This window comes from Strix aluco, chromosome 5, assembly GCF_031877795.1.
Source record: "Strix aluco isolate bStrAlu1 chromosome 5, bStrAlu1.hap1, whole genome shotgun sequence".
NCBI lineage: Eukaryota > Metazoa > Chordata > Aves > Strigiformes > Strigidae > Strix > Strix aluco.
The window spans coordinates 33,606,010-33,618,320 of record NC_133935.1 but is presented as its reverse complement, the minus strand read 5'-3'; the positions used below and the strand labels follow the sequence as shown (position 1 = coordinate 33,618,320).

At 44.8% G+C, this 12,311-nt stretch overlaps 1 protein-coding gene across 1 annotated transcript in view; it reads right to left on the bottom strand.

The window, feature by feature from the left end:
• GRIN2B (glutamate ionotropic receptor NMDA type subunit 2B) overlaps nt 1-12,311 on the bottom strand; it is a 203,587-nt gene that overhangs the window by 105,605 nt on the left and 85,671 nt on the right. Inside the window, exon 3 of the mRNA XM_074826859.1 lies at nt 11,450-12,048. Within this exon, the coding sequence (XP_074682960.1) occupies nt 11,450-12,048 (599 nt within the window). The remainder of the gene's footprint in view (nt 1-11,449; nt 12,049-12,311) is intronic.

The following is a 12,311-nucleotide window of genomic DNA, read 5'->3' as shown; positions in this document are numbered from 1 at the left end:
ACCAGAGCACTGCTATACTGAGAGCACCCTCAACACCCTGAGTGCTGAGGGCTCATGGTCTTCTGCAGCACCCTCCTGGAGGCGTTAAGTAAATAGCCACAGGCACAACAGCATTTGTCTCCTTGACCAGCCACACATGTCCTTTCTTCTATAATGGTGAGGGGAGTGGACTGAGGACCATTTCTCACTCAGCCATCTCCAAATGAGACCCCTAAGTGCTACCACACAGCTTTCTTTTCTAAGGCTTAAAAAAACTTCCAGCATGAGCCTCTGTCACAAATGTGGCACATCTATATAGCTGCTTTCCCTTGACTTTTCAGGCAACAACTGAAGGCTGTGGGAATTCACTGGCGTAGGAGTCCCTGATGCCCAGCTTCAGCAGAATGGCCACAGACAAGGTCACAGCATCCATGAAGCTCTCCAGCTTTTGGCACTGCTGCTCTTACCTGTGGCAACTGAAAAGGTAAGCTACGAACCACATGGAGGAATAAAGGTCAGTGACACCCACAGCCCTCCTACTTGGGGAACTGCTGTGTGCTGAGCTTGGCAGTAGCCTGCATGCCCTTCACAGCAAGTGCTGTAAAACCAAGTCCAGTGATGCTTTTTATCTCCCCACGTGCTCCTCCTTCTGCACCATATCCCCACACTCTTTCACTGCCTTTCTGTCAGTGCCCTTCTTCAGGGACCTGCTTCCACATGGCTGTGATGAAGGTTTCAGAGCTGCTGCTGCTGAGCACTGAGAGGCAGGATCCCTTCTCCCAGCTTTGTGAGGATCCAGAAGTGGGTGGCAAAAAGGGAGGCAACTGGCAACAGTGCAAACCAGCCTGAGGCAGTGGCTGCCTCTCACCTGAGCAGCTTTCCACTCCCCTGTAGCTAATCCGATCCCTGAATGACTACATACCCTCTGTACTGGCTTACATCATACTTCAAGTTCCAGTACTGTTGGGAGTGCCATGCTCTTCTCACTTGGCTCCCTCACTCTGACAAACTTTCTTGTTAAGCAATTTCATGGAACTATAATAAACTATCCCAAATCAATTTCACAGCATTGCTAAGCTTGTGCCTTCATCAATTCAAACTTGAGCTTTCCATGAAAAATTGCTTGGAGAAAAAAATACAAATCCGTAAATTAAGTAAACTTCTCACTCTAGCCAGTCAAACTGGGGCCTTTTCCAGAACTAGCATCTTTCCACAGCCACCAGAGAAACTGTGACTTGGCACCATCTCCAAGGTACTTGTTTCATCTGACCAGTAGTCTCACATTGGCAAAAATCAAGACCTCCTTCTCCTCACAGCTACATTAAAACCAAAATAGATCTGCAAGCAGAGCTCTCCCAGTATCTCAGCTACACGCCTGCAAGGAAAGAGAAGGAAAAGGAAACTGAGATGAGGGCAGCAAAACATGCGGAACCCTGTAAGATCAGTCCTGCTGCACCTCCTGAATCTGGGCAAATCAAATGCTGGAAAGCCCAGCATTCCATGCTCCCCCCCTCCCCAGAACAGCTATTTGCCATGAATACATACTAGGCATACTGAAGAGCTGTTGATAGATGTTCAGATTTATTCAGAGGCTGTAAGCATCTGTACTTTGCACCTCAAAGTCTTCACAGTGCCTTGGTGATTCTGGAGAGCATTTTGCCATGGCTTAAGTACCAGCTCTTCTAAGCTCTCACCATGCCACAGGTCACCATTCAGATGCAGAAGGGCAGTATCAGCATCTTTGAGAAGAGGGTGGAAAGCATTTCTTGCAGCAGTCTGTGTTTGAGGTACCTCATGTCACTCACAAGGTTTAATCTGCCAGTGATGCATTATTTTAAAGGGGAAGAAAGTGGCATCTATTACATATGTGGCTGCATTGTCCCAGAGCTTCATTGCAGTCAACCCTTTTGCTCCCCGTGTAGTTCTGGTTATCACTTGTCTTTACCCAGCAGCAGGTACGCAGCAGCCTTGTTGGACACCTCCCTCTGCCCAGGGCTGAGTTTCCAGAGGAAATAAGCAGATATTCAGTGTAGAATCAAGGTACATCTGCCCAAAACATGTCATGGACTTGTGATGAAGGGGGTCTCTGAAAGCAGATATCATCTGCTGGTGAAGTCTGCACTCTGGAAAAGCTGCCAACCTCCTTCCTGAAACCACTTCTGGAACTGCTGGCTGCCTGCTTCACACAGGCACACAAGAGGCATGTGTGGAACTGCTGCTAATCTCTTGTGCTTATTAAACAGCCCCATGTCTTGGCAAAAATCCACCTCTAGCAATTTCATTCTGCCAGCTCAAATTCCTCGTACAGCTCCAGTGAAGTGCGGTATTCATCTCTGCTTCATACTATGTGCGGTTAAACAGTTGCTCTATTTCACCCCAGAGATGGCTGAATTTTAGCAGTGAATTAAGCCATCCCTTTCTACTTTGTAAAGTGCTTTGGAATTGCAGATAAAAGATACTACAGTCTGTCATAAATAAATGTAAGATGCTGACACTGCTACTGGAGGTAGCCATCTTGCTGAAAAATGATTTCATTTGTGACACTAATAATACAGGGAAGAACGCCAGGCAAGACACTGAAAACTCATTTCCATCTCGTTTTAATACAGCTTCAAAAGCCAGAAAAAAATTCAGCGTCGAGTCAGCATTTGTGCATTTTTAACAACTGTCAGGCCACAGAGATTCATGGGTTTTCAGACCAGTGTGGCAGCTCTCTTCCACCCTGGCCACACCATCAGTGGGTGAACTCTTCATCCGATTACCTGCTGTCTCACCACATCCTTAACAAAGACCAACCATAACTTCACAAAATCTGTTTTTCAAGCATTTCTCATGGTGCGTTACTGCAGAGGGGAGCTCTAATCACCTTACAATCTTTACTCAAGACAGGTGTGGAGACCTGTTCAGTGCGATATAACAAACTCAGAAATCTCTCCACAGGGGTGGAAAAGAGCTTTCTTTGTAGGAAGACAGCTGGCACCATTCAGTCTGATTGATCATTTCAAGGGCACTATGGTTAGATTTTAATATTCATTTTATATTAAGGTGCTTGCAGGCTTGAGTACAGACATTTTTATTACTTAAATCAGGAGAGAATCAGGAATGATAGAGCAGGTAGTGGACTGGACAAGCTGACAGGTCTCTGCCATTTCTATTTTCTTTGTTACTATTTCACTCACATTTAAGCATTTTAAATGCCACATTTCTAGATTACCTTTCATTCAAATACATCAAGAAATATAGTGCACAGTGAATGTACAATACCAAAAAAATTACACTAAGGTAACATACACCACCTTCAAATGTTCATATTCAGAATCACATTTTCTAACCTTAACAAAGCAGGAATCCCTTGTCTAACACTGCAAACTGAAGTTTTGAAGTTTTAAGTGAAGCTAGCTTTATTTGTCCACACCAACAGAACTGCTGGATAATTATTTGAAAGCAGAATAAATGCATTCATTTCACACTCTCATAACTCAAAATTGGAGGAACAGAGGTTTTTGCTCAGATTTTTCCAAAATGTTCACCTTTGGACTGAGAATGAAAATAAAATTTGCAACATGAAATAAAACATACTTTAAAAATTATAGCTACTTGAAAACAGGCCAGTGGAGAGGTCTGTGAGCAGGGAGGTCTGTATTCTGCACAGGTAGCAGGTGTTCAAAGCCACAGTTTGGTTTGGTTCCTTTGACATAAGTATTCAGCTGTCCCACAGATATGTAGGTCCACATTTTTCCAAAATTACACCCTTAAGGCAATAATTTTGAGAGGAATTTCAGCAGCAGCATCTAGTCAGACGTGCTCTAAGCCTTGATTCAGCAAAGCACTCAACCACGAGCTTAGCTTGAAATGTGCACAATGATTTCTTAGATGAAGCATATACGGCAAAGACCACTGAACAGTAGGTGCCTCTGGAGGGGAACAGACCAACTGTTTGATAGAGCTTAGCTCCATCACACAAGGGTGTAGGACAGAAAGGGGAAAAGAATATCCCATCGAAATTTAAACTACAGGAATGGCATTAAGACTGCAGAACATAACAAAAAGATCTCATCCCGGAGGCGCCAGGGTTAATGCCTCGACTCTCTGCCAAGAAAGGTCACCTGATTATTTTTTTTTCCCTTTTATTCATGAATTTCTGTCACCGGTGAACGCTGTGGTGGCCCCCCGCCCCCCGGGAGGGAGCCACTAGGTGGCGAGCTGGGCTGGTGTCTTGTCAAACCACATCATGAACCCAAATTGCATCAAAGTAGAGAAAGGGAGAAAAGCTGCTCCACGGTTGCACAGGGAGCCATAGCAACACGGCAGTTCCTATTTTTAAAAACTTGAAAGATAGTAAGAACATTAAGTCTGAGGGGAAAAAAAAAAAACTTTCTATCAGAAAGAAAAAAAAATAAGAAATGCACGCGTTCCTTACAGGCTCTAGTGATGAAACCACATATGGCTAACCATTGATCTGCAGGTGTGCAAGTCAGAAAATATCCACAGCCTCAACAAGCTAGTCCCTGAAGGAAAAAGGCTATTTCTCACCTTCCCTTTGCTGATCTGCTACAGCAGGTTTTCAAATTCCCTGGGCACTTTAAAACCCACAGGACCCCAACTGCATTTTGTGACTGGTGGAAGATGCCGCTGTAGCTGACGCTAAACTGTAGCCAGAGCTGGGTTTGCGGTTTCACATTGCTTCCTTCAGCTCCACTGCAGAGGAAGGATTTTGATTCGCTTTTCATGAAAAGCAGAGAGAGCCTGAATGCACAAGTTAAGGCATATTGTCACCAACAAGTGAAGTTGCCACGGTATTAGCACTAATTGGACTTGGCTGCGGAGCAGGAGATGTCTCAGAGGGCTGGAAGCAGAACATGGACATTTTCCCATCTGGAAACTGATGGTGCATACCAAAATTCATTCCCAGCTGGTGGATTTTGGAGGCCTTTATGAAAGGGTCTGTCCTCTAATCAAAAGGTAACCCTTGCCAAAAACCCATCACTTCACTTGAACCTTCCCATCCTATTTTAATTGCAAAGAGGATGAAAAATCCAGCTGTCCACACAGAACAAGTGCCTCCTCTCCCCCTCAGACAAAGCCCTGCTATGCAGGACCCTGTGGTGCCTGCTGAGGAACATTTCTGCTGTCGCCCCATCATATATTCCCTTTGAGAAGCCAGGGGTCTACAGTATCCTACTTGCGTGCTCAGCTGATTTCATGTTAGACCTTCCCCTGCAAGACAGCCGTGCCTCCCACTGCCCAAGCAGCACTACTTAAGGGCTGAGCAAAGCAAGGACAGCCAGGCACAGACCATGCCCTTCTGCATCGGGTGCCCTTAGCAGCCCACCTTGTATGGGGGGGGTTTGGGTCAAGAGCAGGTTAGAAAGCTGCCCTCAGCATCCCCCTTCAGGGGACAGAAAAAAAGGAGTGAGAGGAAGCCAACACTGACCCCGAGATGTAATGCCACATGGATAAATGTTCCCCCCTCCCCAGCTCACCGCCTGGGCAGGCAGTGTGACTAACCAGTAGCCCCCAGGTTACCAATCCGGTACCTTTCACCTGCACTGAGCAACCACAACAGGAAGCAACACACACAGGACAAATGAAATGCAACATGAGATGCAAGGTGAGGAGGAAAAAAAAGGATGGGGGTAGACAAGCAGCAGAGTACAATGTGATGTGCAACAGGGACCTGGGGAGGCAGAGTCCTCGACGGCAACAGGAGGCGCAGGTCAGCCCCGGCCTCCACCTGCTGCTGAAGCGGTGACAGGAACAAGCAGATTTCAGCAGCAGGGTTCTCTAATCCGTCAGCAGCGCTCACGCCACATGTTGCCAGCTAGCACCAGCCTGACGGCAGCCAGACACACCAACCAGCGCAAACATAACGAGCTTCTAACAAGACACCTGCTTAAAGGCTCCAAAAGGTCAAAAGTTACATATGATCCCTCACCCTCCAAGTTTCTGAAAAGGGCAATTTCTGCATCCGTGAGAACATGCCATTTATACCTTCTCCTGGAGAGGAGAGGGCAGGAGGATGGGTTGGGAGAGGCCTGGGAAACAAGGAAAGGTGTTGTCTTGGCACTGTCCTTGGCACTGACCTGAGGAAAACAGATCCAGGATGCTATGGGCATGGTGCTACTCCCAGGTATCAAGGTGGCAGAACACCCTGAAGGGGCATTGCACCTTTCCAGGGTTACATATAGCCTTGAGTATAGGATAGTATGGTCTTGAGTCTCCAGGGAAGCAATATATTTGTACAATCCTACTGCAAGTACTTTCTCTGCTCACTGACTCACTGTTCAGCTGTCTAAGCCCCAGCAATTCCTAGTTTCCAATAGGGAAATGTGGCCATCTGAGAACAGAGCTTGCCCTGGGAGTTCCGGGGAAAATAGTTTCCAACCATTCATCAAGGGCTCTTTTACACTTCTTAACTGGTTGGCATGGAAAGCTCCAGATGAAAGTTAGCATTTCCCCCAAAGTGGAAGTATCATGTCCAAACAATGCACCAAGCTAGTTTGCGAGCTGTTTTCATATTTGAGGAATGTGAGCTGCAAAATTGAACCTATGTTTGTTCCCCTCTTAATGTATTTCTTTGCACAGGCAGTATAATTCCACATTTGTATTTTCATTCCAAAGCAAATGCTTCACTGCACTTTTTATTAAAATGAAATCTGGTGTGTGCAGCCTGGTGTTAAATGAGAGACTATTAAAGCCAATCAGTGGAGAACTCATTAGTAACCCTACAACAACAAACTAGTAGTTATGGCCCAGCATTCACAAGCAGCCATGACAACCAGTAGGAACAATCCAGGTCTCATTGAAGGCTATAATAAAAACACAGCTTATATAGCCCAACTGTGAATATCCTTACAAAACGGCTGAGTTTCTATTCTATTCCTCAGATATGTGTCAGATATCATATTCTTTACTCATGACTCATCCCTGAATTCCACTCCCAAGAATGATCCTGCCATTTAGTTATTTCTTCCCATTTCTAGAATGTAATGAGAAGCACCAATCCCGAGCTCAAGGAAATCTGTCCCATCAATTAAAATAACGAAGTAAGCAGAAGGCTGCCTATAAACACATCCACCTCTGCCCACTCAATCCTCAGCAGCCATGGTGAAGGGAGAATAGATGAGCTTTGCAGAATGCCTAGAAGGTTAGCTACTCTCTTTGGAAGGGCCAAGAGGGAAGAACTTCACATCTGAGCACCTCTCCAGAGAAAAACCCTGTCAGAAATTCCTTCCCAACCTTTGTAATCTTCTCATTTGGTAGAAGGGAGCAGAGAGCATAGTGGTTTGCTGGATGCCCAGGAGAAGACTGGCCATTGAGATAACTATAAACTTGGTAGACTGGAATATTCCAACCAGATTTATTTCTGGGACAAGGAAGGAATAAATTAATAGGTAATTATTACAAACAATAGAAAGAATTAAAGAGTGTAATTGAACTGGAAAACAGCATTTCGATATTTGGACTCCAAATGATCACCTAAGCCTATCATCAGTACAAATTGAGATAAATCCCTCACTAGAGGAAAAATTCCTCAAGAATCATTCAAAACCAAAACTAACAATTCTTATAGAACAAACCTTTCTTAAAGTATTATCTTCCTACTAGTTAGTGGAGTTATCTCACCAGTGGGCTCATTTCTAGGACAAAATCTGCAACGTTCAATGGTTGTGATCATACTGCTGCAGTTCCAGCCTAACACAAAGGAGAACCAGTTTCAAAACAGGCAAGAAACAGTTGCTATAAGACCATTATTAATATGAGAAGATGCAGACCAAACACCTACATTGGCAGAAATGGCATTTAGATAACAGTTCATCTTGTTTCTTTTTGTGCTTGCAGCCATATTTCAAACAAAACTTTGTTTGCACAAGCACTTGCAAAAACAAACGAAAGCGACAATGTAAGGAGGGGGAAAGACATGGAGAAACAGCTTTCTTTCTAAATATGAGCAACATTCATTTCCTCCTTACTCCATTATACACCCAGATCAACCACCAACTGAGACCACTTTGAGCAAGACCATTTGATTTTAGCTGCACTTGGAACTACCACACTTTCAGAAAGAAAAAAAAAAAAGTAAGAAATGGTCAAAGTCAGATCTTGGGAAATGACTAATTCACAGTCTTAGTGTATAATGTGCCCCAGCTGAACTAAATTACACATTTTTTTAGTTGGATGTGTCACTCTCCAAAGAATAAAATGGGAAAATTCCTTTATCACACTGCCTCCCAGCTATGGATTTGAAGCAAATTGGACCACTTTGGATTAGTTTCAAGAGTTTCTGAAACACCAGCGACATGGTGATGTATTATCTGAGGTCACATACACTTTGCATTCTCCCCAGACATCAAGCCCACGTACATACATTTCTCTATTCTGTGTAGGCATGTGGAGGGGGAACTGTAAATTGCAGATGGCTGAATATAGTATTACCGGGTCCAGGGCAGGACTAAAATTAGTTTTCCAGAACCTTCAGTCCAGTCCAAAGAGAGCCAGACCATGTCCCAGACATGCAAGTATTGCTGCTGCCTGCTGTGCACAATGCACAAGTGCTGTGGGATCTTAGTAGGTGGAAAGGGTTGGGGAAGGTATGAAGCAGGCAGGTCTGCAGAATCTGTAATATGCCAGATAGACAAAGCATTACAGGAGAGATTTAAAGACCTCAGATAGACAAAGTATATCAGGAGAGGTTTAAAGCTTAGCACATAGTAAATTCCAGTGAGTTCAACAGGACTTGAAGGAATGATCACAGATTACAGTCATTAATCTCTGTGGGTTTTGGTTCAGTGAGGTGAACTCATATCTTCATGTCTGCTTCTTTCCACTGCTTCCTCTCCTCTACCTTTCTTCCTGCACAGACTCCAGGCTGTGTGGCTGAGATTGAAGCTATCACATTTCTATTGAACCTTGGGATTTGTAAAAGCAATGGCTTATTTCGGACACCACTACCTTTTATAAATCAAAAGGTGCCCAAAGTAATTTCACTTGAACAGAAAACCAAGAACCCAACTCACTGAAGTCACACTTTTTAACCACCTCACTCAGAAGTACAGACAGGGTGGAAACATTTGGGAGTGTCAGAATCCCAGAGTGGCAGAGCACAGGCCAGCACTGTGTGAGGCAAAGCAAGTATTTGCACTGTGGTCACAGAAGCAACTGCAACACAGTGTAATTATTTCTGAGCTAGCTCAGGTGCCAGCAGCAATTTAGGCAGTGGCAGAATGAAGCTTGGCATGGACTGACTCTGCTTCTCAGCAAGATTGATGTTGGTACCCAAACTGAGTATATCTACATGTATCTGCACTCATTCCTGTGAATGCTGTACCCAAAGCAGTCAAGAGAGAAGGAACACCATGATTTGGGCCATGAAAGTAAGAAGAAAGCTAGTACCTTCAAAAGTGACAAGAATTGTTTTCATGTGTGGTACCCAGGCTTCAGGGCATATCTGCACAGCACAACAGTATTGTCATATCTAGGGACTCAAGAGTCTCTGAGCTAGTGACTTCTATACAATGCAAAGAAGTGCTATGCAGAGAGATTATGTTGGGTCCTTGAAGCAGTGTAGCTATACGGGTATGATGTTAGGCACAGGCTAATACAGTGTCAACAGAACTAATTAGCAGAAGGCCTCTGCAGAACACTGCATCACATAGCAGGGGACAACGTTTTGTTTTCTAGATAACTGCTAAAAAGACACAATACAGCTCCCCCCCCCCAATCCCTATTTATTTGGAAAGGTAGAACAACAGCCTGCCTTGGTGCTACTTCTGGTAACTAAGTATTTATTAAATATCTTTTCCCTGCTTAATCATTCCAGGGATGACTCAGAGCAGCAGAAAACCTCTCTTACCCCTAAGCCTAGCTGGGAAGGAAATTGATAAAAAGTATTGGACACCTTTGGTGGTTCCAAGGCTTGCAGACAGCAAAAAGCCAATATGGGGCAGAGGAAGTAAAGGCAATAAGACCTGGTAATATGCCAATGGGTCACAGAGACAAATAACAAATAGCAGATAGCATTATGGATAATATAATGGGTCAAAGAATAGACTTTTCTTTCAGTCCCCAACTTTCAGGCAAAGCAAAATCTGCTTTCTTGTCCACCAGTCCCTCTATCTGCCTAGCACAGTTGACAGTGAGGGGTCACAGCATGCAAAACAATCCATCACATTTACACTGTTCCATGATTCATCATGACAAATGAACAAAGATGCTGAGCTCCATGTGGCCACCTCTCCTGATGGCAACTGCCTGGATTCCCCTTGTCCTAACACAAAGGGACCAACCTGCCCAAGGATTTTATATGTAAAACATTGGAGAATGACAGCTGAGCAGGTCAGGGGGCATCTGGCTAATTGCAGATACCACCTCCCCCAGATCTTCCCATGCCTAATTATCCAGGTTGCTTAGTGACACACTAAAACTCCAGCTGGGACACACAGTAAGGGTTGGAACTAGATGATCTTTACGGTCCCTTCCAACTCAAACCATTCTATGATTCTATGATCTAGTAATCAGAGTGCTGTTCTAGACATTCCACCGCAGGCTTCCTCTATGACCTTAAACAGGCATCTTAGCACTGTTTCTTCAGAAAATCTGAATCTGGATCAAAAGAAGATGTTTATTCAAAATATTTTTCCCTAATTTTAAATGCCCTTTTCCATCTAGAAAAACTTGTCATTCGGATGGAGGTGCCTAGGCCCTCTGTGCAATATGCACAAGAGAGAATGGGACCAAAACCACTCAGCAGACAATGGCCAACAAGATGCCAATGAGCAGGATGATAGCACAAGTCCTCTTTGAGGTAAACTGCTTCCCTTAAGACACCCAGGGGCTTTAAAGGCTTCCAGTATAAAGCAGGAACTGAGCAGAGCTGTTGACTCAACTCTTTTTGCAGCTGTGGTTCCCCAGATGTCTCTGCACTTCCTTCTCTCCTGTAATTCAGGAATAATGGACAGCAGGACACATAGTCCTCAAACAACAGGTGCCATGAAACTATTCCACGTGGGTTAAACAACCATCACCTATAAAGGACACCTGTTCACATGCTGCTTGTGCCTGCAACAGAACCTGGAGCCTTCTAGATTTCAACAGAAAAAATCCCCACTGCTTCAGCAAGAATCCACCTGAGAGTTACAGACCCATTCATGCAAAGACACTCCAAGAAGTTCAGCGCTGTTATAAAAGCAACATTTTGTGCATTGAGGGGCACACCCAAATTTTTGTACTATGCCTTTGTTGTTCCTTCTCCTCATGCTGGCTTGCTCCCTGTGTTGTATTGGAGGCGACAGTACTAGCAGTCATGACGCACAGTAAGGTGGGTCCCACCATCAGCACACCTCCCCTTGCCCAGGTTCTGGCCAACATCACCCGCTGCCCCAAAGCATCACATGCCCTAGCAGAATTATTCTGGTCTCAGAGGTCCTGGGTGACCCCTCTTTTGTAAGGCTAGCCCAGCCCTTTCTCTTACCTGTTGAGCATGTTGGACTGGTAAATCCTTTTCTCCTGGGTGTTGTAACAGCTGCTCTTGGGCTCAGGGATGAAGCTGTGTTCAGACAGCATATCAGAAGCAGCCGTGGTGATTATGGCTATTCCATCCCTCACTCTGGCAGGAAGACCGTAGTCCCATTCATCATATGAGACAGAGATGAGCCCGGTGGGGAACTCGGATGGCACTGTGTCTGTATCCCCTGCCACCAGGCTGGGCACGATCCACGTGTAACCATAGCCTGTCAGACCCACAGAGTTGGCCACCTCAAAAATGTAGGTGGCCTCTTCCTTTGTGCAGTAGAGGAGGATAACAGGGCTTTGGAGCTTCTTGAGCTGGTTCTGGATCTTTGAGTCCCCATCGTCCAGGGACATGTCCAACAGGAGGACCTCCTCCAGTTCCCAACCCACAAAGCTGTGCTCAATGGTACTGCGGATCTTGTTCACAAAGTCCTGGTAACCAGGGAAGTAAGTAGTGACAATGGAGAAGATGTACCAGTCGTATTCTTCCATGATGTTGAGCATGACAGAGGCTTGCTGTTCTATTGATGGGCCAAACTGGAAGAACATGGATGACTCATCCTGGAATAGGATGTCAAAGAGAGGAAGAGAGAGAAAACAAGAATAGGTCAAAGGAAATAAACAGCATTCTCAGTCAACCCATTGAGCATGGAGGGGGAGGCAGGCAGTCAGAATCTTACACTTCACATCTTGGCCCGAGCTTAAGGATTTTTAACTTTTAAAAATGTAAAACTTAAGTGAAGGAAGTGGGAAGGAAGTAAAAGCCTTTTTATGACCAGCTGTCCTTACTTTATTTTTAAAGGCAGGTTGCTGAAATTATTTAA